The following is a 27,990-nucleotide window of genomic DNA, read 5'->3' as shown; positions in this document are numbered from 1 at the left end:
GCAAGTATAGGAACAAATTTATTTCAATTTAAAACAGATACCTTGTCATTATGTTTCTCTCTTAGAAGGCGGCAATGATCGTAAGTCATGTTCATGTTTGAATGAGGATCAGGCAACAGTGGTTGAAACAAACACATGAAACACATAAAAAAAAATATGGCAAGAGTTATGTAAATCAATAATCGATAACCAACTGATTGAACCCCCTTCATCAAGGGCTCTGCTTCAATGAATAAATCAAAGCCCTCACTTCAAACACAAAATAAACAGCACATGCAATTATAATTACAGTTTCTTTTATATAAAAAAGCAGATTATCTTTTGAATTTCAATCTTAAATACAGAATAAAGTATTTGTGTGTACTTAATCATCTATCCTTTTAGTCTCTGTTGTGTTTTATTTAAAAAGGGATGGGGGAACCATCTCAGGTGGTGGTCTTTTGATGATGACCACAGCGTTGGCACTTAGAGAGCCTGGCTCTAGAGAGTGGGGTTGGCACACTCAGTATATTACATCATTTACATTTGGTTTACATACAAAATAAAGAAAACAGCATTTTATACACCACTACACAATTGACCTTCAGGTTTCATTGGAGTGAGGAACAATAAATCAAGTGGTCCTAAATAATAGAGTTCTGGTAATGTTTTCATACAGGAAATGGAAAAACACACACAAAAAAAGGGAACAAGATTTACATTTTGAATATGCACTGACTCCATCCTGATGTCCAACAGATAAATTTGATTCCACGTATTCTGAAACGCCCACAGGAAGGAAAATCACACAACCACGCCCCAAAAAAAAATATAAAGTCACAGAGCATGCCCCGAAACCATAGAAGGACCGGCAACACCATCTTTCATTATTCAAGGCAATGAAAGGCAATAAATAAGAGTGTTATAGTGAAAAACCAATCCAGTCTTTCCACTGGTCATCGCTCAAAACAGACAAGAATGAAAGAATGAGAAGGAGATTTAAGTTTCATACAGACTTGCCTTCCCTCTCTCCAGCTCGCATATGTTGAGATAAAATGTGTCAAAAGCACACTGTGCAACACTGGGCTGCTAACACACTACCAAACCCACACTAACAGCCAGTCAGCCCTTCACCATGTGCCAGAGTTGTAGTGTCAAGTTTAAAAATACATGGTTCATCACCATTAAAGTGAGCTGCACTCAACACACAGTAAATCTTAACACAACTACTGATAAATACTTGGGTATCCATATACTGGTATATTGTTCCACTTAAATACTGGCATCCTCTTTATGACAGCAGTCTAACGTTTGGCTGTCTGCTTTCTTACGCTCAAGGTTAGTGTCATTTTCAGCAGACAAAAATGGCAATTAAGGACCAGACTGGCGTTTTGAAAAAAAAAAAAGTATTTTAGCCCCATTAACTTAGTGTTGAAACTTTACGTCACTGCTTCCCATTTTTTAAGCACGCCTTAAGTTTTTAAATTGATTCTCTATCTTTTCAGCAGCTGATCATATATAAAATATTAAAAATAATATATTTCCAATAACAATTTCAAATTTTGAGAAAAAAAAAAAGAGCACTAGTATTGGATCAGTACTCTGTATCAGGAAAATAACATTTTGATTGGTGCATTCCTACTTAGTTGATCAGAGCTTCTTTGATTGCAACAAGAGTTTTAATGCACTGTAACTATCGCACATTAATGCAAGTTTGACAAAAAAAAAAATGTGTGACTAAATGTCAACTGTGGTATGGATTCTCTCTCAAAATTTCAAACCTTACTTGCACGAACGGAAGCCAATAGCAACGTAGTAAATCAATTTAAAAACTGGAGAAATGGTCATCAAAAAAGTATGCGTTAATGGGTTAAAACATGCAAAGCCACAAGCATGGTCATTAAGTCAAATACTTGGGGGAAACATGCAATACTTGTCCTGGTAGTAGTGTCTTTAAGTGTTTCTATACTGCATGAGGTATTACAGGTAACACTGTGATACCGATGCAAACTAATTAGTAGTAAAAGTTGGAGAGCCAGATACTGGGTCCACTTAATTCACCAAAGGGCCAGATACATAAAGAAAACTGATTAGTGTTGGTAAACTCTCTACACATACACCGTATGTTTGCATTAACACCCTGCCTATACTTCTTATAGCACAAACTGCAAGTAATCTCCATTCATAAACAAGGATTAGTAGTGGATGACTTGGTTCACTGTGGTTCTGTACTCCACTCCACACTGATGCACTGTGATAGCCCTTAATGAGGATGAAGGATAAGTCACCTGTAGAAAAGGTCAAAGACCAAAAAAGTATTTCTGCACTTCACTGGCACTATCAAAGCAAGCCTCAAAAAACTGGAAATTAACAATGCAAAAACCAACAACGTGTTGTTAAAATTACAAATAGCAAGCATGGACCGCGTGGGTCTTCAATCACTGATAAAAAAGTCCACCTACGTTCGTACTGTACATTTTTTCTAGGTATGCATTACAGCGCTGCGTCTATAAATTCGAGAGAAAATACAAGTTCCTTTTTTTCTTTTTAAAATCAAACAAATGTGAGGGCTCCTAAAAAACACTATTATCATGGATGGAGATGTGATGGAGAAGTACAACTGGAAATGTCTCAATAAGAAATAGAAAGCAGAGATAAAGTCCTTACTATACCAGACATTCGGGTTTTTTTTACAGCAGTTCAGACTCAAGTAGGCTCCGCCATGAGAAAAGGAGCACTTCAACATGACAGAATCAAAAGCAGTCAAATTATCAACACCTTCAAACCTGGTCCATAAATTAGATAAATTAAAAAAAAAAAAAAAAAAAATCTTTAATTACTCTTAAAATCATCTCGTCACCATACTGTGAAGATTTAATACCAGCCCTAGTTAGTATACTCTGGAGCCAGAGCTGTAGCAGTAGTTCGGAGTCATGAGGCTGGTTGGGAAGACCCTCTTTTCTCTGACTATTGCTCCTTGCTGATCATTTCCTCAACACCACTCAGCTCTGTGTAGTCCTATTAATCAAGTTAACAAAATCCATAATCACAGCATAACTACTCCATAAATTCATAGGAAAAAAAACTGTATGCTAATGAAAGAAGTTGATACCTTTTTTTTTTTTGCGTTTTTTTTGGTTTGTTTGTTTTTTTGCCAAAGATGGTGTACCACAGAGCGTTTTTGTACAGGAGTGTTTTGTGTATATGTATTTACAAATGAATATACACAAACAACATTTGCAGACTTTAGAGTGCGTCTTCTGTGAAAGGTTCATAGCCCCCCCCCCCCCCACCCCTTCCTCTCACCACTCAACAGCAAGCAATCTTTATATAAACAAAGTGACTATACAGTAAAAAAAAAAAAAAAAAAAAAAGTAAAGTAAACAAAAGCACATCCTGATGTGTCACCATCAGGAAGTGTGTCTGATTGGACGGCTGAGTGACGCAGGTGTGACGCCATCAGAGATGTTACCGCATGGATTCCATTTACACCCTGGGGTGCGGGCGTGTTTAATTTACAGCTTTTATTTTGCTAAATAAGCTACTTGCAGCCCGAGTTGCAGATGTGCTCTGTGGGCTGATAAACACTGATGACATCACGCTCCCCTCCACATCTGCTTCCACCAATCAAGGAGGAGCCTGTATCGCAAGCAGGGTCCTCTCACCCGCTACTAGTGTTTTGTAATAAGGGTGTGGGGGTGTATCAGTGGAGCCAGATGCTGTGAACATCGCATGGAAGATGGTCCCTGTGAATCCATACAGAACACATCTGGAGGAGGGAAGCGATGTGATTAACTTAAAAACAAAAACCTAATCCCACAGAAATCTTTAAAGGATACTTATGTCAAGTAAATTTCTGGTTGCTTATTTTCTTCAGATGTCTTTGTTTTGCAAAGTTTTTATAGATTTTCTTACCACTTCTTATCACCATTCCTTTTAGCAATTATTTGTTAAATAGAAGTAGACGCAGCAACAAATTCCTATCATTAAAAACATTTTAAAAATCTCAGCAATGAACAGATTTTGATTAGCTATGTCTTGCCCTCTCGTGCTGTTTGTCCTAAGTGTGTTTACATATGCATTTACTTCGTAATATATAATCCTATTTTATTTTTTTTTTTATTTTATTTTTTTTTTTTTTGCGATTGCGATGCTCACACTGGTGGGTACATTCATAGATGCGAGATGGAGACAGAATCCTCAGCCGGTCCCCTTGTGTCCAGCGTGCGACCTCACCTCCTGACCGAGTCACTCTGTCCCAAGAAGCATGATGCCACTCGCTGCTTTCTTAGGTGGTTTCAGGAGATACAGTATTTACTTCCTTCCACACTGATAGGAGCTCAGAAAGGATCTGATCTCACACTGCTGAGGGTTACTCCGGAGGGCCAAAGGGGTTTGATGCCGCGATTCACCAAAACACAGCTCCTTGCTAGTCAATGCTGCCCCAAACACACACACACACACACACACACACACACACACAAAGTCCTCTTCAGTCACTGTACAGTCCGTGTGAAAGGTTTGTGTGCCAGATAAAATGTGCCAGAGCCAGCAGTCGGGGCCAAATCTAAACCACGGAGCAGCGTGGGGAGGAGCGGGGACTCTGACACAACAAGCTGCCGAGCGACAGAGGAAAAGGGCGAGCTTTGGTGAAAGAGGAGGGGCGGCGTTTGCAGGTAGAAGGATTTGTGAATGTACTGTACTGGGGGAAAAAAAAGGTTCTGTCGGGGTGCGTGTGTGTGTGCGCGTGAGTGAGGTGTGTGTGTGTGTGTGTGTGTGTGTGTGTGTGTGTGTGTGTGTGTGTGTGTGTGTGTGTGTAATGCATGTGAACTTGAGTGCACACCCAAAGAGGTGTGCATTTGTGCAATGGGGGGGAGGAGATGTGCGTCATACGTGGGCCCTCACACCAGATTGTACTCTTTGAGATTGAGCTGTAGGATGGTGTCTTTGACAGCTGCAAACACAAAGCGGATGTTCTCAGTGTCCGTGGCACAAGTGAAGTGAGAGTAGATGATCTTGTCGCTGTCTGGGTTTAAGTCCACAAACATCTTGAGAATGAACTCTCGCGCTGCCTGTGCATCTCTCTGGGGGCCTGAGAAACAGAAACAGACAAGCCCATGCAAACAATGATTATATTATTACATAAATTGACCATACAAACTGTAAGTTAAAAAAGGAGTGGGTCAGCAATTTGGGAAATGTGCTTTTTTGCGATTGCTACAACTGTCATGTCTGTCCATTCAGTATGGAGCTGGAGAAGGGAGGCTTAGTTTATTTTAGAATAAATACTGGGGGGGAAACAGCTAGCCTGGCTCAATCTTAAACTCTAAAACTCATTGTGGATGGATAAAATGATGTTTGTGAAGAAATAGTTACAACCACAAACTGACAGATTTAATTCTTAAACAGTGTCCTCATTTAAGATCCTATAGTGGCCTGAGAGTAGAAGCTCCTCCAGAGCCTCTCAGTGCTGGCCTGGTGTATCTGGTACCTTCTACCCGACCTCAACAGGGACAAAAGGCTGTTACCCAGGCGGTTTGGATCTTTCATGATTCTCCTAGCATTTTTCTTGCAACATCTGGTGTAAATATCATTTAAGCAGGGTAGGGTTCAGATGATCAAACCACTTTCTGCAGGGCCTTGTGGTCCTGTTCAGTGCTGTTTCCGTACCAGGCAGTGATGTTTCCCATCAGGACGCTCTCAATTATGCAGGAGTAGATATTTCTCGGTATTTAAGGGGATACCCGGAATTTCCTCAGGCGTCTAAGGTGAAACAGTCTCTGGCTTGCCTTTCTCACCACTCAGTAGGGTCAGAATGCAGCGGCCAGGTCAGACCCTCACTGATGTGAACACCAAGGTACTTGAAGCTGTCCAGCTTCTCCACTGAGGACCCGTTGATATTAAGGAGGGCGTAGTTCCTTCTCTGCTTCTTTCCAAATTCCACTATCATCTTTTTAGTCTTGCTGTCATTCATCAGTAGGTTGCTGTCTTGATACCAGCAGGTCAGGGCCTCTACTTCTGTCAGGTAGGCCTTTCCATTGTTGTCTGTGATCAGGCCCACCACAGCTGTGTCGTCAGCAAACCTGATGATGGTGATGGAGTCAAAAGTGGCTACTTGTCATGTGTGTGCAGGGGACTCAAAACACAGCCCTGGGGTGCTCCGGTGTTAAGGATTAGGGTGGAAGAGGTGTGTCTGGCCACCTTCACCAGGTGAGGGGTTTAATCCCAGGTCCTTGAGCTTTGTGACGAGCCTGGACGGAACTGTTGTGTTAAACACTAACTTTAGTCAATGAACATCAATCTCACATAGCTTCCTTTCTTTTCCAGGTGAGATAGGGTGGCGTGATGTGTGCTATGGCGTCTTCCGTTGACAAAAGCTCCGTACTTAAGACGCAGGCATGAAAGATAGCGATATAAATCTCCTACTCCAAAAAAGCAAATAAGTGTATTTCCCAAAATGTTGAGCTACTTCTTTAAAATGCATGCCATCACTCTGTACCCATATTACACACCCTTTGTTATTGACGGACAAGTGGTTAAAAGTGGTAGCATCAACGTAACCAATTTCAGAGTGGTGTTTTAACATTGAATAACAAATTCACATAAGCTACATTAATTTATCTAAGGGGGCGACTTCCAACTGTACACTGCTAGACACACGCACACGATCTCACCATCAAACTCTGGGAAGTAGTCCACCAAGTGTGAGTAGGAGATCTTCTCCTCAAGCAGGTCCTTCTTGTTGAGGAAGAGGATGACCGAGGAGTTTTGAAACCAGGGGTAGGTAATGATAGTCCTGAACAGAGCTTTACTCTCCTCCATACGATTCTGTTGCAGAGAGAAGGTGAGCAGTGAGAAGAGTCATGTTGTTTAGTTCCAATTCTTGACACAGCTAGTTAATATTGCTTTTGTGTGTGTGAAGATACATGCGTCTAAGCAACATAGTGTTTTTTTTTCTTTTTTTAAATGAATGGTCAAGGTGTTTTTACGTCCACCTACCTCGTTGTCGGACTCCACCAGGACCTGGTCGTACTCGCTCAGCGCCACCAGAAACATAATGGAGGTGACATTCTCAAAGCAGTGAATCCACTTCCTCCTCTCTGACCTCTGACCCCCTACATCCACCATCCTGACGGCAGGAGGAAGGTGAAGAGGAGGATAATAGGTGAAGAATCAAGGAGGGGGGAAAAAAAAAACTTTAGCATATATCTCTTGGTGGCCTAGATCACATTCAGTGATCTATTTTTTTTTCAACAGTTCAAATTCTCAATATCTTTGAATGGCTTTAACGACAGTACTTTGTTCATTTATGAATCAGGCTTTGAATCCATCAAGATAGTTACATTACAAACGCTGAATTATGGCCTGCTTTGTTAAAAAAAAGAAAAAAAAAAAAAAGGTGTGTATAGCAGAATAACTCTATAAAAAGAGGAACGGATTTGTTTCAGGTCCAGCAGTCCTAAAGACATTCTCTGGTGTACGTCTTCCTTAAACATTTTCAGCACATGACCCAAATAAAGATATAGCCTCTCACCCTGGGACCCATTAAATCATATATTTTTTTTTTACTATCATTTATTTTGAGATTCTGCAGCCCTATTAACTTAATTTTAAGCAAACTTGTTGAGGAAAAAAACAACACCTGATGGATTCAACACCTTAGAAAAGGACCAATAAAATTCACAAAATCTGGTCTCAGAACAAACGTGTGCAAATGTCTATCTTTGGCAAGAAACTAAACAAACAAACTAGAAAGAAATGTTGGGCGTGAATATGCTTTTGTTCTTGTAAAATAGGCGAGTCATGCATGCCACCACAAATCATGCAAGCATCCTGTTTGAGACAGATCTAGGATCAGTTTTTAAATCAATGCCACTCAGTTTAGGTAATTGTGTTATTTTCATTGTCAAAAGTCCAGTCACAATGGCTGAGCAGAAGCAGCTCTATTGCAAGACCAGAAACTACACATTTGTTTTATTATTATTCATTAATTTGTATTAATTATTGGAATCTTCACAAATAATGAGAATCTGATTTGTATGGAGGCAAACGCTTGTTTCCATAGCTAAATGGGTATTTTCTGTCAATGTTTGCAGAACATGCACTTCTCCTGCCCCATCTTAGAATACTATATATGTATAAAACCAATTATTCTCAACCAATATATAAAAAGAATTACAGGTGCGGTTCAACTTTGGATTTCATAGTTAAGGCAGAAGCTGTTGAAAAATCAAAAACTTGGCGAGCAGCACTGAAATACACAGGTAGCTGTGTAGCAGATTGTTGGGTTATGCATCCGACCTATGCAGGAAATGTATATTCTTGAAAGTAATATATTCCCGGAATTAATAAATTGAGCGGCATTCATGTGGTCATACACTACATCTGATACTAGATCAGTCTGTACTTCTGTTGCTTTGTGTGCTACGGTGAAAGTAAAGGGTCACAACACGCTCATTTCTCTGCTGGACAGCTTTCTCAACCTTCCCTGGTGTGTGTGATAAAGCACCACACACAAACAATTTGTGAAGTTCTGAAACACACTTGGAGAAGACAAATGGGGGAACGGGGGGGGGGGGGGGACAAAAAATGAAGGGACAATAAAATGAGATGGAGAGGGGCACAGGAACAAAAGATAGAGTACAGACGAAGGACAGGAGGCAGAGTTGAAATGTTGATGAAAGATACAGGGGGGCACCTCTGATGGTGGGATCCTTTTCCTGGCAGAAGGACGCCTCCTATGTAACCGAACGAGAAGCTACAATCTGAGAAAATTGCATCACAAGAAGACTAAAGGAAATATAAGAGACAAACTAATACAACTAACAACGAATTGGCAGGAAAACTTTAACTTCAGCACATGGGGCTGCAGGTAGACAGGCTGGCATTCACTAAAGCCATTCATGAACAGCAATCGTGGCAGAAATACTGACTGATAGATGTGTGAATCCTCATAAGGTTTCAGCTTCCCTGAGCTTCTCTTTGACAAGGTCACCCTTCACTCGTCAGGGAGTTGAGGTCCCAGTTTCATTAAGCCTTCATTTGTGACAGCCGATTCAGTAAAATCTTTTCGGTCAAGAACCTTTGAAGTCAGGTCATTAGGTACAATTTAACGCCTAACTTCCTGTACTTTGTTGCCCCTCTGGACGCACAGGTGCATGCCTCAAGACCAGGTACAACATGGTCTCTGAGAGAGCTGCACAAATCTAATCTAATTCACAATGCAAGGGTGCCCCCTGGTGGTGGCCCAGTCCACTGTGGTCCACAGAGACCCAGGGCCAATATAGGCCCTGCAGGACCTGCTGCCCAAAATAACATTCCTCCACCGGAGAGGACGACCTCGTTTCTTCTGCCAGCCAGAGAGGAAAGGAGGAGAGGAGGAGGAAGAGAGGAGGTGACCCATTTACAGAGACCGGGCACCAGAATGTAGGACTTTGTGTTCATCAGGGGGATTGTGTTATGTGTGGTACAATTGCTGTTGGTGGCAGGAGGTAAAAGAAAGTGTAGGACTAGGAGGAGACCGTAAAATGGTAATGACTTTCATTTCTATGATTGGAGGGAAGGGTTAAAGGAATAAGAATGGGAAACATGGTTTACTTGGCGCTTTGGATAAAAACACATCAGATAGCGTATGGGTTAATGATGAACAAGGAGGGACTGAGCCAAAACGGGCATTTTCTACCTGAAAATGATGCTTTGCAAGTCGAATGGGTACTCTATGATTCCTGTAGTGGGGATGCGCACCCTGAGCACATCCTGTTGAGTGGGAAGATAGCTGGAATCTGCAATACGATCCAGATCGGAAAGATAACTACAGGCAGGCCAGTTGAGGAAAAGAGAGATAAAGAGAAAGAGAAAAAAAAGAAGAAAAAAAAGACAGAAAAACAGTTATATAAAGCGTGACAGGCAATTACCGCAACCCCCTGCCATTCCAGGAAGTGTGGATCAGTCCTGTTGAGGAAGCTTCAGAAAAAAAAAAAGGCTACATCTCAGAAACATACGGGTGTTAGTCAGTGTCACTGGTCAACCAACACTCTCTATCCAAAAACTACCATAAGACTTCTGAGATTAGCTCGCAACTGCAGCTCTGAGTTTACTCTCTTTTAAATTGACAATTTGTAGTCAGGTCAAGTAGTTTGTGGATTATGTTGCAGACAGTGAGGTGGCATCAGTGACAATATTAGCAGTGACTTCAGCAGCAGCAACTGGATTAGAAAAAGAAAGTTCAGACAAGTATGATATCAAGGATAGCAGGAAGCATAATCCATACTTTTTTTCCACACAAAAAGATGTGTAAGAAAGCCATTTCAATTTTTTTAAAAAATCAATTCTTCTGTATTTCAAATTGTGCCCAATTGCTTCACTGATTGTATAACAACTTCCTGGAGAATCTTTGACATCACTTGACAATCCTTCTTCATCGGTTATTGAGTGGCTGCTCCCCACACGCTACAGTGCAGCATGTCTGGCCTTAGTTTTGATCCTGGAGCCAGAACATTAGCACAATTCTGAACACAAACCACTGATATCTATCAGATATCTAATGTAGACTTCAGGCTCATTTGATCTAAACACGATATTGTTCTCTGTAGGACAACTGTGTCTATTCAGACAAATGGGCTCTTTCCAAGTAACAGGCCTTGACCATTGTAATGTGAGTGCATTTGCAGGTTTGTAATTGTGTAGTAATTGCATTGACAGGCTACTGGGATGGTACCCTTGTATACAAATCACTAAGTATTTTTTCTAATTTTTGGCCCATTTGTTATACCCATTTTTAAAGCGGGTACAATTGTTAAAAATGTAGCCCCTGCTCAACTAATGTGTTGTTAATCCTGACCGACATCGGTGGTTTTTGTCCTCCTAGCCGCGGTGATACTGCAGTCCTGGTGCCATGGGGGTACCTGAAGATGACGTTCTCCAGGTCAAACGGGTATTCTATAATACCCGTGGTGGGAACACGGACCCTCAGCACATCCTGCTGGGTGGGAACGTATCCCTCCGTAGTCACACGGTCTATATCGCTAAGGTAACTGGAGATATACATGAACAGTGTGGATAACACTGAAATAAAGACATATTAAAGATTTTCTGATCTCTCTCCCTCACTCATACACATGCAAAAACAAATACATATCTTACATATTTACCACAGCAAGCACATCTACATGTAAATGCCTGCTGACTTGAAGCAGTATTAAACTGTAGTACAGCAAGTCCACAGCCAGGGGGCGCTACAATGAGAATCAAGTGCCTTTAGGCATTTATCCTGGGGTCACATATTATTACAATGTAATTATGGCAAACACACACAACCACAGAAGAGGAGGCTGACAAATTTGGCTACAAATCTGTGGCTAGGAGTGTATATCTTATACCACTGGCATGCAGACATTAAACACAAAGCTTAACCATAAATTAAATTATGGTGAAATGACGGGCAGGACTCCGGGCCTTTCCACCCAGTCCCCTCAGTTGTACGGAACCCCAATGACACATGCACTATTATCTAACAATCATCATATACGGTTGATAAACATCCATGTTGGACAATAATCAACAATTACAGCCCAATAGTGGCTATCGTACCTGTGGCTTGTAGATTTTTCATATCAAATTGTTAATTGTAGGCTGCTGATTTTTCAAATTTGTCAGCCAATACAACTAATGTGCTGCCCTACACAGTACACATTCCAAAACTCACAAGGGAATTATACACAGGTAGTTACACACAGAACACACACACACACACACACACACACACAGCCACCAACAACACATTCAAACACACCCTAATTATCATCATTACTCTAAAAAACGTCAACAACTCTGTTTCACTGCCACACATGACATTAAAAAGGGGCAAGAAAATTATTACCTTTTTTTTTTTTTTTTAAATCATCTTACATTGGGGGGTATCTAGCTATGCAGGTAGTTTCGGTAATCATAACAGATAACTAAAAACAGGTATTTGAAAAAAGTCAACCGCTACATGTCAGTACATAATCAATGTAGGGGAAAAAGGTTTTATTTCTTTTCCTGAATTTTGTGAACTGCCCCTTTTAATATTATCCATATGCATGCAAAAGTTGACTGTCACATTAAGCACAGACACACATACATTGTTCAAATCCTGGATGCATATATGGTTGCTACAAACACACTCACAAAGCTTTTCCACATAATCCATTATTGTACAGTTAAACCAGACAGGTTTGGGAACTGAGACAGTATTCTTCATTATTAGGCATCAATTACTTTTATTTACTGTCTGATCCCAATCAAATCATTGCAAATTCAGAATTTTGCTCTACAAAACGCTTATATCTACAAAGAATGATCCAATAAGAGAATAGCTCAGGACTGTTAAGAATCAATAGTTACTTTAACACTGATACATCTTTTATCAGTTCCCAAACCAGCACCACAGACACACGCTGACAAAAATTACATAACTCACTCACACATTGTGTCCCAGTCACGCAAATACCATTCTTTAATCCTAGACAAACATCATACCTGATGCCTACACATAGAGACACAAACACACACAGACAGACAGAGAAAGAGACGTACTATTTAGTGGAGTCAGAGAGCTGGTACTCTCGGCGGCGGTCATAGGCCTCCTGGATCCCTGGGTCGGACCACAGGCATTTGATAGCTGCAATGTAGGGATAGTCAAACCCATTGATCTTCTCAATGTCCACCTCCTTCACGAGCATGGCATTAGACTGGAAAAACACATGCAAGGGGAAAAAAAGATGATAAATCGAGATGTGGAATAATGATGAATGGGGAGGAGCAGTGCAAAAAAAGCAACAAGATGTATCAAGTTGTTACTTAAGATATTTGAGATATATGTACAGTAGGTAACTTCCTCCACTGTCTGTCTGGACCTGGGGGCTGATCCTAACCACCCACATATTCTACTTATTCCAAAGACACAGTTGGTCTAACTGGGACAAAAAACAACAGATTAAGAGGTTGTAGGATGATATAAATGGCAAAATTCATTGACATGAAAATGAAGAATTTGTGCCAATTTATCAAGAGTGCCTTAAGAAGAAAGGATTCACAACTAGGGGTGGAACGGTACATGTATTCGTATTGAACCAAAACGGTACGGGCGTCACGGTTCGGTGCATGAATTTACACGGAGAATGCACGGTATAGAAATAAATAAAACTCGCGTGCAAATTAATGTAATGCGGAACTAATGTAATGCGAACTACTGTTAGAAACACGGGTTCTTTAGGGACACCTAATCTGTAGCCCTGCCTTAGCTCTGAAGCTCTGATTGGCGTGCCGCCTATGTAGCCGAGCTCCGCCTATGTATGCAGTTTTAGTGAGTCAGAGATAGCAGCACTACAGACGAGTATGGCGAGTGGTGGTGACCCACAAGAGTTAGAGGACCCGCCGGCCTCTTTAAGATCGCAAGTTTAGGAAAACTTTGGTTTCCCAGTCAGTTACAGTAGTACAGGCGAGAGAGTGGTGGATAAGACTGCTGTTGTAGATTAGTGTTACGTTTCCAGCGTCGCGGCTCCGAACCGTAACGTTAGTTGGGACAGACGCCTTGTTTCTTCAGGCTAACTTGCTTGCTTAAAATTAAGCCTATTTCTCGTGGCCGTTTAGCGCAGTTGGTAGAGCAGGCGCACGCGTGCAGAGGAGGTTTATTCCTGTCCAACCTGTGATGTTTTCCTGCATGTCTTCTCCCCTCTCTCTCCCTTTTCACATCTCTGCTTTCCTATCCAATAAAAGCAGAAATGCCCCCAAAAAAATAAAATAAAAATTAAGCCTATTTCTGATTGTGCATATAGCCTATGGTGTTTCCCAAAATCTATTCTCATGGCATATAATACACTGTGCAGTGCAGAAGATACCAAATCCAGTAATAACACCTTTAAAATAACCAAAGGGGACTCTGGAACAAATGAGTAGTAGGTCATAACACAAAGCACATTCTATTTTATTTTTTTTTGTCTGTTGATCAGTCCTTACCCGATTCTGTTCAAATTTGTAGGGGATCTTAAGGGTCTCAGTGGCGCGGATCATGGACTGCATGGAGGTGAAGATGTTTTGGTAAACAAGCCGGATGAAGCCTCTCTTATCTTCGTCTGAGTACCCGGCTCCATGAATGATCCTCATCTGCTTGATGAAGGTGCTCTTGCCACTTTCTCCCGTACCTGAAAAGGACAAGGGAGGCATATAGTTAGAGAGTGCAGCAAACTTAGGTTGTGGGGTGTGGCCAGGATAGCTCAGTTGGTAGAGCAGGCGCACATATATAGAGGTTTACTCCTCGACGCAGCGGCCGCGGGTTCGACTCCGACCTGCGGCCCTTTGCTGCATGTCATTCCCCCTCTCTCTCCCATTTCATGTCTTAATCTGTCCTGTGGAAATAAAGGCCTAAAAAGCCCAAAAAATAATCTTAAAAAAAAAAGATGGCATGGCAAAGAGCTGTAATCACATCCAGAATGCAAACTGTCAGACAAAAAGACCAAGAAAAAGGAAGCAAGGGGTGTAACATTGCATATAAGCATTTCAAACCATTCTGTTAAGATGTGCAGTCTTGTTTCTGACAGCTTTCAGTAATATTAGCACAATACACTCTACACTACATTTATTTATCAAGGATATCAAGATAATGGGAGGAGAGTAAGACAAATGTGTGGTAAGAGACATCCAAAGAATAATGCCATTCTTCATAAACCTACAGAATCAAGTCTTTGGCCACTTTCCAATAATTTATCTATGCATCAACTGTTAATCACAAGCTTTTTTTTTGAGGTAGGAGAACTTATAAAAAACATCAATTCAGATCAATATTTCGTACCTAAACTAAGTAATTGGTAGTTGACTGATGCCATTTTTCAGGTAGTGCCCTTAAAGAGCCCCTATTATACTATTTTTTACCATCATATTTGTAATCTTGGGTCTACAACTTACTTCAAAAACACAGTGTTTCTCATACTGCCCACTGCAGTCCGTCCACCTAGAACACACTGTCTGAGCTCTTGGCCTATCTTCCTGAAAAACCCAGTCTGCTCTGATTGGTCAGCTGGACCACTCTGTTGTGACTGGTCAACCAAATTCAAACACGCCAGTGGGCGGGCTGTGCTGGCATTCTCAATTAATGCCATCACTAATTGTGGAACTTCAAACAGAAATGTGGGCGAGGCGTTTTCAGACAGTTGAGAAAAAGTGCTGTCTGTGAGAGAGAGCGCTCCATTTGAAATGTGTTTTATATTCTTTATACATCTATTACATAAAAAAAAAAAAAAAATCCAAAAAGCATAATAGGGGCTCTTTAAATCTATAACGTTCTTGTGTAAAGGATTTAATAACATCGGAGAGAAAAAGAAGGGCAATGAGTACAGAGAATTTCATCGCTCTTCTTTTGACTACTTTGGGTATTCCTTGTCCAGTGCAGCATAAGACTTTGTACACCAGAAGCAGTATGACGGTGCTTCTAATGATAAAACAATTTCTGATTTATATCTCTAATAAACACAACAGTTAGAGCCCAACATTAGACACTGGGGTTGGGTGATATACTGTGAGACAATAAAATGTGTCAACTGGTAGAGACCTTGCCATACAGTTTATATCCATCCCGTAAATATCTATGGATGTGTTAGACCATTTGCGGATCAAGCATATGCAAACCAGTGACCAGGACTGCTTTATTGTAATGTCAGTCAACAAACGAGCATTTACTATACTATTTTACTATATCAACAATATCCAAATGACATATATTGCGATCAGGATTTCATTCATATTGCCCACTCCAATTAGGCACAAACCCCCCCCATCCTCTCCAATCAGTGGTTAACTCATTTTGAAATCAGGCTCCCCATTTGTGCAAAGATGATGACAACAAGCCAAATCTGTGCCCCGATACAGATGCTCCATGAAAGGCAAAATGACCAAAAACTTTGATGCCAGTTGAAGAGATCCAAGACATGTTGCAGCCTGTTTGTGTATCTGATGTTTAATCAGTGTGCATTTGGTTCTGTTAACAGGGTTTTCCCTATCATTATAAGGCTTAGGCGCAGCACCAAAGCCGTTTTGGGCAACACCTAAGTCGAATGAATGTAAAAATCAATGTGAGCATCAAAAATAACTAAAATACTTTCTTCAGATCTAATGATTGTACTTGGTCCCCAGTGGACTTCTTCAGCACGTTTTGTCTTTAAACTTTTGGAGTGTTATTTATTTATTATGTTAATATAATCAAATAGTAAGGTAATGAGGTAATAACAATGGTCAAAATTATGTGAAATTGCATTTTCTTTTTCATTGAAAAGTGTAACATTTTCTTGGAGGAAGCCTAAACCCCCCCATCAAATACATGCACCTAAAGCTTGTTTTATGGTTCTGTGGAGGCTCCACGCAGAGCTTTCGCTGTAGCCTACGTAAGTGGCCTGATGTTTATACTTATGCGCTGGTGTGTGCGTCGAGCCGGCATGTGTGTGTGGGGAGTGTGTAGCAGAGCGAGGGAGAAATGAGAGTGACAGCGATTAGCTTCGAAGCGAGTACCGACTCTAGAGTCATAGTGAGAGAAACAAAGTGTCTCCCCTGTGGTTTCTGACCAAGGTGGGAAATCTGTAGCAGGAAAAGTTTACCCTCTCCTTGATTTCATTTTGTTTATGGAGAAGGAGAACCAGGAAATGAGTCAGGGGAAATGCAACGCTACCCAGCCACGGCCAAGCGACGTGCGTCGCTGCGATGTATAGTTACATTTTTCGAGAGGTGCACGTCAGGCTACGGCGTAGATGCAGAGAGGTCTGCGGGGGTATGCCGTCGATTCAACGCAGAAGCATAAAACTGCCTTTAGTCTTCCACAAACCTAGGGAAATGATTAGCAAGGCAAATCAGCATAAGCTGATTAAAATGAAGCCAGTAATTGTCCAATACTTCTTTCAAAACTCGATTAATGTGGGATGCCCATCTAAATCAGTTTTACGCTTAATGAAATCCCTCTACTGAAATTCCAAGTTGATTAACTAAACTGGTTAGGACTGCTGATTTGTCAAAGTGTCCTTGTCTGACGTCGGGATGTTGCCACACAGTTTGGAGAGAGAACAAATCAAAAATGTTTCCAGAAAGAAGAGGAGAGATGAGTGAGTGAGTGAGTGAGTGAGTGAGATGGGGGGTGGGCTACAAGCTAATTTAATGAAGATTCTTAAGACAACTTATTAAGACAACCCTATGTTCAGGATCTAACACTAAACTGCCTCTGCCAAACGGTGACAGCAGGGGTCGTTGTCAAAAGGCTGCATTCCTTCAGTGATCCTTCTCTGCCCTCCTGAGTCCATATCTGGCTGTAAGATCATCATTTCAAGTGGTGTCAGGTTTCCAGATTTACACATATGGTATGGAGCCCAAGAAAAGGCTTTGGAGTATAGGCCTACACTAAAATATTTATTCTGCTTCTATTCACCAAAACCCCATTGATTTAAGTGAAAAATCACAACCTCAGCATTGAGAAAAACGCTCGTTTCTAAGCTTTTCAAGACTTGACAGTGGTTGCCAAATAAACCCCCACTTGGCTTGGGGGTCTGTTGGGTCTAACCCACATTTCACACTAGCCCTCTATGTTCTACATGCCCAGGAACACCTCAGGCCACACAAAAAAAGAAAATAAGAAAAGCTGATGGCATTTTAGTCCTCAGTTAAGTCAAAAGAGATCCAGCACATCCATAATATCTGAAACTGAAAGGGAAAGACGAGGAGGAAAAAACACACACATACACTCATCTCACCACCACCTACATTCAAGGTTTTTGAAGAGCAGCCATATTTCTGTTACCATAGCAACCCCTCCTCTGTCTCCCTCTCTTTTTCGTTCCTGTGTTTTTTTTTTTCCCCCTCCTTCTCCTTTTTCTAAACCCCTCCCATCCGCCCCTTCTCTCTCCTCTCTTTCGTAGCAGACAGTAAATATAACTGCAAGCCCCTCAGGCTTGCTCTGTGCGCTTCATCTTTTGGTGTACCACAGAGGAGAAGGGCCTCGGCTCCACAGACACTTTGGGGAGAAAAAGCTCGTCTGAGGTCAGAACCAAGGGGGTTCCTAACACCAAGGACTGTAAAAATGTTGGGAAAGATATCATTTTCACTGTTGATGCAGGAAGAAATGCCTTAATCGGCGATATAAAATTTGGATTTCAACACTGTGTCCAAAAGGGGAAATGACCCTCCTCCATCTTCTCATCCAACAAAATGCCCAATATCGGAGAACAGAGACTAGATAGACTATGATTCACTAAAAAGATCTTTATCTTTTCTCCATGGATGAATCAATGCTTTGTGGTGAAAGCTACAGACTAGCGCTGACAAGGTAGTCCGCCTAATAAAAACTGTGACTGACATGCTAACAAAAGGAGTCAAGAACAGAGAGCATATTCTTTGTATTGGGCTGCGGCAGTAATGTCCTGGTAGGGACTGCAGACTGCTTTAGCAAAGGAGCATAGGATCACTCTCCAGCTTGATGTCTGATTTACTTCTCGTGACCCCGTCACAAGATCTCCCTCCGCTGTGTTCTCTTAACTGTTGTGTCCCTCTCTCACCAGACAACACACTACGAGCCTCTGTCTTCCCCTTTTCCTCCCCAGATTGTACAAGCACCAGCCACAGCCGTTGACATGCCCTCACCAGCTCTACCCCACAAATACACTCTCTCTCCCCACCCCTTCCCCTGCTCCACAACCCCTTCTAACCTCCCCGAGGCTAGAAATATGCCTCTCCATTTTCATCCCTCTCCGTCAAGAATTTTGGATATCCATAACTAGAATCCATCCATTCTTTTTCGGTAATGACCTAGAAAAAGGAGGTCAACTTTTAATAGCTCACACACTACTTGGGTTTGATAACGCTTTCTGTCCCAGGTAGCTACGAGTGTGTGAAAGGAAAAGACAAGAGAGCTCAGAATCAGATTATGCCCCAATGCAACAGTGCAAGGTACGCTACACATCCCACACACCGACACTGGTCTTTTGTGGAGCTGATGTGTTTCTTGGAACAGAGCGATAAGTCTCAATCAGGGGTAACCAGACAATAATGAGCATGAAATTAAAAACTAGCCTAATTAAGATGAACTAGTGAAATGAAAACAGTATGTAAATAGTGACAGCTATCTATCATGTTAAGACGCCCAACACTGTAGCTGTATCCTCCGTTGCCAGGCTAGCTTTCATAAGCCTTTACATAACTGACACACCGCTGTCTTAGTGCAGCAGTTTTGATTGAGTCCCAGGGTGTCAGTCTATCAGGTTATGTCCGTGCGTGCGTGTGCGTGTGTGTGTGTGTGTGTGTGTGTGTGTGTGTGTGTGTGTGTGTGTGTGTGTGTGTGTGTGTGTGTGTGTGTGTGTGTGTGTGTGTGTGTGTGTGTGTGTGTGTGTGTGTGCGCGCGCGCGCGCGCATGGCCCGCTTTGTTTACACTGTCTGCTCATATCCTATAATTTCTTTCATTGTGCTTCACATGCAGGCCACTAAAGGCCTCCTGCTCAAAGCAGGGCCATCCCTGCCAACCCCAGCTTTCCATGAACAAGAGATTATCAGCATCATGGCTAGCCTGCATGCAAATACACACACAAATCTAATGGTCCATTGGTATGAACAGCGTTGGCTTATCTGGGTTTATGAACCGTCCTTTCAGGCAGCGCTTGACAATCCAATCTCAGCAGGGAGAAGACATTTGCATTGACACAGTAGAGGTTTAAGTATTATCGAAACCTCAGAACTGGCATCAGCCAGATGTTAGCCTTTTCATTAGAGCCCTGAAAAGATACTGTATGAATCAGGCAGTCACAAGGCGAACCAAAATGTAGCGTGGGTCTCAATCTTTCACTAAATTCATCTTGGAAACTGGGCTCTGGCATACAAAGGAAAGGGATTGAGCCAAGGCAGCCTGGAGCTACACAACACACACACCAGCTGCCTAACCAACTGTAGACACACATGGATCCTGTGGTCAACCTCAAGGCATGGCTGTTACCTTCACTGTGATGGCCCATTTTCTTTCATTTTTCCTGCAATGACCTGAGCAATACACACAGTGCAAGGACTCCACCAGCAAACACACGCAAGCATGAAGACAAAAGAAAAGAGGACTCTCTCTCTCTCTCAGCTCTAATGCAGCCTTCCAACATGTGTTGCTTGCTGTCAGGATATGGGGACAACACTACTGCTTTGTGCCGATGTCTCTGCATCTGCTGAGTGCTCCACGTGTGTGGGTGTCAGAGAATATAAATGCTAAAGCATGCACTGCACATTATACACACACACACTTGCAAACTTACACACCTTCATTTGACCACCTTAGGATGGCTTTGTCTGTTCACTAGTGAGTATGCGCTGAGTGTCGTTCTGGTCGAGTGGGTGTGGGTGAGCAAAAGAACAACAACAAAATCCAATACAGGCTGTACAAAACATTTGAAGCAAGCAGCAGTATTTTTGTGTGTAATACGCACTCTGTGCACGCCTGCTACAAACTACAAAACAGCCAAATCCTAGATGCTGACATTATTTCTTAAGCCATGGCACTTAATTTAGAGAATCTCATTGTGGAGATCTCTATGACATAACATCATTCCATGTCCACACATGGGCATAACATGTTTATTACACATCTCTGGTGCATTGATTTAGATGTATCCACCACATACCACACAAATTTCAAACCACACTGAAACTGAAAGATGAAGTGTGGGTTTTACTGTACGCCACAGCTGGTGAAGTAAACAGGAATGAACATGCCACCCTGTCAGCACAGAGAGGGCTGAAGATACTGGCAGTGAACTAAGAGGCAGGCTATGTCCCCGTCCTGTCTGGGGACCGAGGTAGCAGCAGTATGTGGGACAGTCACCATAGCCTCATTCACCCCCATATCTCCAGAGAACTAGCCAAGACCCCATTTAAGTGTGTGTGTGTATATATATATATATATATATATAAAATATATATATATATATATATATATATATATATATATATATATATATATATATATATATATGTGTGCGTGTACTAGGGCTGTCCTCGACTAAAGAAATTCTTAGTCGACTAACACTTATATGATTTTGTCGATTAATCGATTAGTTGATGTAATCGACAGAGCTGTGCTCTTTGAGAGGTGGTTAAGACTAGAAAAACACAATATAAATGTAGTTAATTAACCATCTGTAAAACTGACTTTCTCCACAATTAATCCTGCAAAAGCACCACTTTAAAATCTTGTGTTTACCAGAAATGTGCCCATAAGTTTCTTGGAAATGAGTAATTAAGCATGAATAAGCATAAAAAATGACTTATCAACTAAAGAAATCTTAGTCGACTAAGACCAAAAGGACCGATTAGTCGTCTAATCGACTAAGAGTTGGCAGCCCTGTTGTGTACTGGTGAGCAATATGATGAGCAATATGAGCAACCATGTAATAGACACCATGTTGTAGAGAGAGACAAAGCGTGTGTGCGAGGCTGGCTGAGGTGAGGTTGACTGCCTGAACATTTACTGGAATGTTCTGTGTTGGAGAACATAGTAGGGCTGGGCGATATGGCTTATTATTAATATCTGAATATTTTTCACAGCTCATATGACATTTTAAAGTGTTTTTATTTTTGAATCAATATCAAAATGTCCTCATATTGTCACTCTGAGGTGGCCTGCTATGATTTAAGTGAAATTGGTCTGTGGAAACAGGAAGTGTCTCAATTACATTGATATAATTTATTATTTTGTTTTATAGATTTATTTATGTATTTTGATCTTTTTATTATTGACAGACGTCACCATGAAACCAAAAGCAATCTGCACAAATGTACACTTTTCATGTCAACAGAACATTAGATTAATACAATTTACATTTTACTTTCTCCAAAGTTACATAAAAGACCATCTTTGGGGTGCCCTGAAATCCCAGGGGTTTAAGGCGCTGACCATTAACTGCAACGCACCCTGTTTGAGTCTGACCAGGGACCTTTATTGCATGTCATTCCTTATCTCTCTCTTCCCTTATTCGTTGTCCTCTTTCTGCTTCCAACATCCTGAACAAAGTCATGCAATGACCCTTCAAAAAATAAAAAAAATTAAAGAAAATTAAAATCAAAATGAGACCGATTTCTGCCTCTACCAGCGTAGTGTTGAACCTTCCTGTTACCAGAGGTTAATCTACCTGGCCTTGAATATACTCGAGGACAACTTATGTTTGCAGTAGTGGTGGTAATTTCCATATTAAGAGTGTTAGATCTGACCATGATAACGAGGATTTCAGTAATAACTGGCCATCTGCATAGCTCTACATTCACTGGTATTTAAAGTACTGTATCACAGAAACAGAGACACACACACACACACACACACACACACACACACACACACACACACAATCACTGAAGAGTAGAGCTAGAAGATCCCTATTGCCATATATGATCAAAATAAGACGGCTTGGCAAGAGAAGGAAGGTGAGCAATAAGCATCGGAGCCTAACCCCTGATCCTCTCCCTGGTTCAATCAGACTGTGCCTCTAAAGGATGTCTTAACCTGGTAACAAGATATACTGCTGAGACAGGGAGGATCAACAAGAACAACGCAATCAATGAGCACTTGGCAAGCAGCTGTACATTAAACCTCTGCCTGGGACGTTGTGCTACTGAGCCATCCACAACATTTCGGCTGTTCAGCCAACTCCTGCCCCAGTCAGAGCCCTTTCTTAAATACAGTGCTTGACAAATTCTCTGATGACCAAAAATGCCTTTCTGACGTCATTCTAGGGATTTTTTACTGATCAACAGACATTCTGTTCCTCATGTTTCATGTGAAACCCACATTTTCGAGAAAAGCGAATGCCAACTGGTACACTGACAGCTCGACTGGGAGCTTGCACTTTGCCTCGGTCAGCACTAAACCCTAAAGCTTTTGCCCTTCCATCTCACTTTACTGACTGTTCGCTCGCTCCAGCAGTTCATTTACCCGATGCAACAAAGGCCATAGCCCCTGGTCCACTGTGTTTTGACCAAGTAGAGGCAAACCACTGGCCTGTGGAGCAGGAAGCTGTCGGTATAGCCTGATATGGCCTCAGTCACAGGCAGCCAGACGGTGGGCACTGCTGCAGCCCTGGCAGAGTTGTTATTTTTCTGACCAAGTGGTTAAAGCATGATGTTGTTATAGCTTTTACCTACAAAACTAACCCTAACATTAACCCACACCGTATTCTTAGTCTGGAAACTTCATGCCTGTGTCTGGCATGAAATAAAACCAAAACAAACCTCATAACAGTGTTGTGAGACATGTCCGTTTTGGCAATGCACCCTGGCCATATAGCAAACCCTGCCAGGAAGGGAGAGGGACACAGAGGGAGGGTGGACCTCAATTATTGTGAGAAAAACACTTTGTTGGGGAAATGCTAGAATCTATCAATCAATTTAGAGCTGAAAGATTTAGCAGATGAATCGATTAGTCTGTCAATTTGCAACCATTTTGATAAGAGATTCATCATTCAAGTTATTCATCAAGCAAAAATGCCTAACACTCTCTGGTTCCAGCTGCTCAAATGTAAGAATTTGACGCTTTTCTTTGTTTTACATTCCTGTAAACAGACCCAGAGTTTTCCCTGCCACTGTAAGGTTTAGGTGCAGCACCCGAGCCGTTTTGGGCAGCACCTAAACCAAATTAATGTAACTAAAAGACTTTTCTCACATCTAATAATTGTAGTTGGACTTCTTTTGCTTTAAGTTTTGTCTTTAAGCGTTTTGAGTGTTATTAAATTTGTTATCTGCTCTAGCTTTTCCAACGTTTTGGACACAGATATGGTAATAATAATGGTCCAAAATGATGTGGAAAACAGACTGACACAAACAGACTACAAAGAGATGCCAAAGGACCACAGAGACCCAAAAAAAACTAAAATGACCAAAAAAAGACAACGACAACAGAGATGCGAAAACCCACAAACAGACAAACAAAGGGACATAAAAAGTACGGGAAAATTGCTTTTTTTTTTTTTTTTTTTAAATTGAAAAACGTAACAGACTTCTGCGCAGGCAAAACAAGAAATTTTAAGATGTCACATTTAGGACATTTTTTAGGTGTTTTTTATTTCTAATGTAGGCGAATGCAACTTACTAACTAACTTGTATTTTAATTATTGACTCATCTATAAAATGTCAGAAAATAGTGAAAAGTGTTGCCACAATTTCCCACGGTGACAACTTGAAATGTCTTGTTATATTGTTTTTGTCCAAAATAACCCATTTAAATGAATATAAAACAGAGAATAGCTGCAACACATCTCACTGGAGAACCTGGAACTAGAAGCTAATGGCTTTTTGTTTGATAAATGACTCAAATAATTGAGTAATTAGATTACCAGAATTGTTGTCGAATCATTTCATTTTGATCAACTAAATCGCTTAATCGTTTGAGCTCTTTACTAGAGCTGCAACGATTAATCGATTAGTTGTCAACTCTTAAATTATTCGCCAACTATTTTGATAATCGATAAGTTGGTTTGAGTAATTTTTTAAGACAAAAGTAAAAATTCTTTGATTCCAGCTTCTCAAATGTGAATATTTTCTAGTTTCTTCTCTCCCCTGTGACAGTAAACTGAATATCTTGGAGTTGTGGACAAAACAAGACATTTAAGGACGTCATCTTGGGCTTTTGGGAAACACTGATCCACATTTTTTACCATTTTCTGACATTTTAGAGACCAAACAACTAAGCGATTAATCGAGAAAAAAAAAATCAACAGATTAATCAACTATGAAAATAATCGTTTGTTGCAGCCCTACTCTTTAATACATTCTAAAATATATCACACCACAAAACATTACATGTGAGCAGAAAATATAAAATATTTCAGTACTAAAGCTACAGCAGCCCCTATTTACACATCTACTTACAACCAAAACTGAGAATCACTGGCCAGAAGGAGCTGTCGGGCACATTGCATTGAGCTTAACTGAAATGTACAATCTTATCTCCTGCACATTCACTGAACGGCAGGGTAGCTCATGACCAAATAACTCCCACCACATTCACCCGAGATGGATAAACGTCCAGTACTCAATATGCAGCTCAATATCGCCTTCCCTCTCCTTTAAAATACACTTGATGGAACGTTGTGGTTACATGTTCAGAAACAGAGGTTGGGTCTTCTTCCTCCAGTGAGGTGTGGAGGGGCAGGCAGCTCACTAAGGGCTGTGGGCCTGAGAATAATGCCAGGGGATAATAGGAGTCAGTGACATCTTAAAGCCTCAGCAGCGGATGTGTTTAACCAAGCCTGTTAAGACCTAGACTAATCCTGCCTTACACATCCTTATCCAGTTGTCCACTGACAGCCTTAACTCACACAGTATGGGCCACTTAGGCCTACAGCATCCTGCTTGCAGTTCTAACTTGCTTTTTGCCTTTCACACACTGACACTTTCATAAGTGTTTTTTAACGTCTGCGTGTAATGTACTGGAAATACTAAAACACCAGATGCTAAAGCTATGTTTGATACAGAGTGTAAATGAGCACCTTATTTTCTAAATCCTGAAATCACTGTCAACCCAATCCTTATTGATCATCTGGCAAGAGAAATATGATTGCAGCACACACGCAAACCATTTCAAAACTGCGACACAAAAACAAACACGCCCCCTTTTTTACCCGCTCACCTTGGCGATTAACATGTATGACAGAATAGAATATGTCCCATCAACAGTATGGCTCTATTGTGGCCTACTTATCCGAGCTGAGGTATTCAGCAGGGAAATGAGAGGAGACACACATGTCAAATAACCAGGGCTGCTTTTGGTGGGCGAGAAATGGGAGCAAACGTTTTGAAACTAAGGATGCAACCTAGATAATTCTAATTGTCCTAAAAATGGACACTTGCTTTTTTTCCAAGGAGCTTTCGTACTAATCTGTTGTTTAAGTGGCTGACAGCACGCACACTTTGCTAAGCTAAAAGTTAGCATATCATGCACACAAAATACGTTTTCCTGAAAGCGACACAAGTACATATGTGATAAAGCACTGCCTAATGTTCCTTTTTTGTGTCCACAGAACTATGAATCAATGCAGTACAGAGCAATTTATTCAACAGCAGCTCCCACCTGCCCACACACCAGCTATAAAAATAGCTAACCTACTCAGCTAGACTCCAGGATGAGGGGGCAAATCCCCTCAGTACCCTTGTCCTCTGGAAGGGTAGCTTTGTAACACTGGGTGCACTGTGCAGACTAATAATAAGAGAAATTGATAAATGAATGAATGGCACCAAGCAAGGTCTAGTTGTAGCACCTGAAGCCCCAACCAGTTGTACAAATGTTATGCAATCTGGTAAACGGTGTAAAGCAATCCAAAGCTGCTGCTTCTTTTATTATCAAGTGTACATCTTCACCTTTTAACCACCACCACCTAGCAAACCTCAGTGGCAGTTTTGATGCTGGCCGACTGATTAGCATGAGGGCTAGTCAACAATTTCAAACTGGCCCACTGACAAGCATGTGTTAGGCTGTAAACGGGGACATTTTAGTAACTTCGATGCCAAATGAGCTGTTGTCTGCACACACACACATGCAAACAACGTTACATATAACTTACTCAAGTAAAGAAATAGTCTGACTTGGCTAGCCAGTTTCTTGCAGATATGCACCTAAACAAGCCAGCTAACTGATTTTTACTCGGCAAGCTATAAGACAAGCCACGCATTTCGGAAATCATGCCATAACGTTACTCCTACTGAAACCAGGCTTCCAGTTAGCAATCTTAACTAGCATATTTGCTAGCTTTGACAAGAAGGCCCAAGAACGTTAGTTTTCCATACAACGACACAAGACATGACAATAACCATGCATTTGAGAATTAGCATGCCACGTACCGAGGAGAAGTAATTTCAGCTCTCTCCTGGAGTCTCGCTTGTCTCGGCGGAGTTGTTTGTCAATTTCTGCATTGATTCGTTTCGACTCCTTCGCCTCTTCGCTCAGGCAGCAAGCCATCATGGACTCCAGAGTCATCCCCTCTGGTTTTGGCAGCCCGGTTAAGACGGGTCCCGACACACGGTTTCAGCTTATCCCGAATCCCTGGTCCTCGCTTCGATTTTAGGCGAGGAGGTGGTCTGTTGGGCTGGACGGATGGATGGACGGGACTGGGGGAGGGGAGACTAGCTATGGGCCTCGCTGTCAAGTTGTCCCCCCAGCCGAGAACAACTGCGACTTCACCGGGGTGTTCTCGTCAAATCACAGGAGATTCGGACAGGGGAGGGAGTCAAGAGACGGTGGGGCCTCCCCGAGATGCTCTGCCTTAATATAGCTAACGTTAATGTTAAAATGACTGCAACTGCCGCGGATTAGCCACTTAACACCTGGTTTATATCATTAACACCCACTGTTAATTGGTGGTCCAATTCTATATTTTCGTCTGTCACTGTGGTCCAATTCTATTTTCCCAATCCGCCAAAAGTGGTTCAAAACTGCAGTGTCGCGACATCCAACCCCGTAACAGTTGTTTTCTGTGCAGTCTCGCCAACGTTAGCTAGCTAGTTCACGCTAGAAAAAGTAGTCGTCCTTGCTAGTAGCTAACAGAACGATAACCGTTGTTGCACTACGCCGCAGCAATGCGCCCGTTTTCTAAGTAACTAAGTTACATTAGCTAGCTAACCTTGGCTAAATTACACGTAACGGCCACGAGAGCAGCCTCGATAGCCCGCTAGCTCACTTAAAAACGCCTCAACTAATGTTGTGTCAACCCGCAGTGATTGAAACCGCAAGCTGGTTGAAGGAATTTGTCCGCCTAGCTAGCAATAGCAGGGCAGCACCCCATCACATCCTGACTCATTTTGACGGTTAAATATACGGCTACTACCACAGCCCGTAAGAGAGGATGGCTTTTGCCATAAATGTATTCGATGTAAACAGCTGGCTTTCGAGTAGCTCGTCGCTGGAACAAGGTCGGCACACACACCAGTCTGATGCCAAGCAAGGAGGAGGAGATACTGTGGTGTTGAGCGACAGACGGAGGGTTGCGT

At 41.7% G+C, this 27,990-nt stretch overlaps 1 protein-coding gene across 3 annotated transcripts; it reads right to left on the bottom strand.

The window, feature by feature from the left end:
• gna11b (guanine nucleotide binding protein (G protein), alpha 11b (Gq class)) lies at positions 1-27,990 on the bottom strand. Of its 3 annotated transcripts, XR_004895770.1 has the most exons (8): positions 26,845-27,986; positions 13,978-14,162; positions 12,556-12,710; positions 9,662-9,790; positions 6,979-7,108; positions 6,654-6,807; positions 4,753-5,071; positions 1-4,711 (listed from the first exon to the last, which is right to left on the bottom strand). XR_004895770.1 is itself a non-coding variant. In XM_035994889.1 (7 exons), the coding sequence occupies exons 1-7, from the start codon at positions 26,978-26,980 to the stop codon at positions 4,881-4,883; spliced, it is 1,080 nt and encodes a 359-aa protein (XP_035850782.1). In that variant the 5' UTR covers positions 26,981-27,990; the 3' UTR covers positions 1-4,880. The 3 variants fall into 3 exon arrangements, 2 of the variants coding, with proteins under 2 accessions (XP_035850782.1, XP_031165630.1); XM_035994889.1 differs by lacking the exon at positions 9,662-9,790 and adding an exon at positions 10,884-11,012 and having other exon boundaries at positions 1-5,071; positions 26,845-27,990; XM_031309770.2 differs by having other exon boundaries at positions 1-5,071.

This window comes from Sander lucioperca, chromosome 18 (assembly GCF_008315115.2).
Source record: "Sander lucioperca isolate FBNREF2018 chromosome 18, SLUC_FBN_1.2, whole genome shotgun sequence".
Lineage (NCBI taxonomy): Eukaryota > Metazoa > Chordata > Actinopteri > Perciformes > Percidae > Sander > Sander lucioperca.
This window is presented reverse-complemented; position numbering and strand designations above follow the sequence as displayed.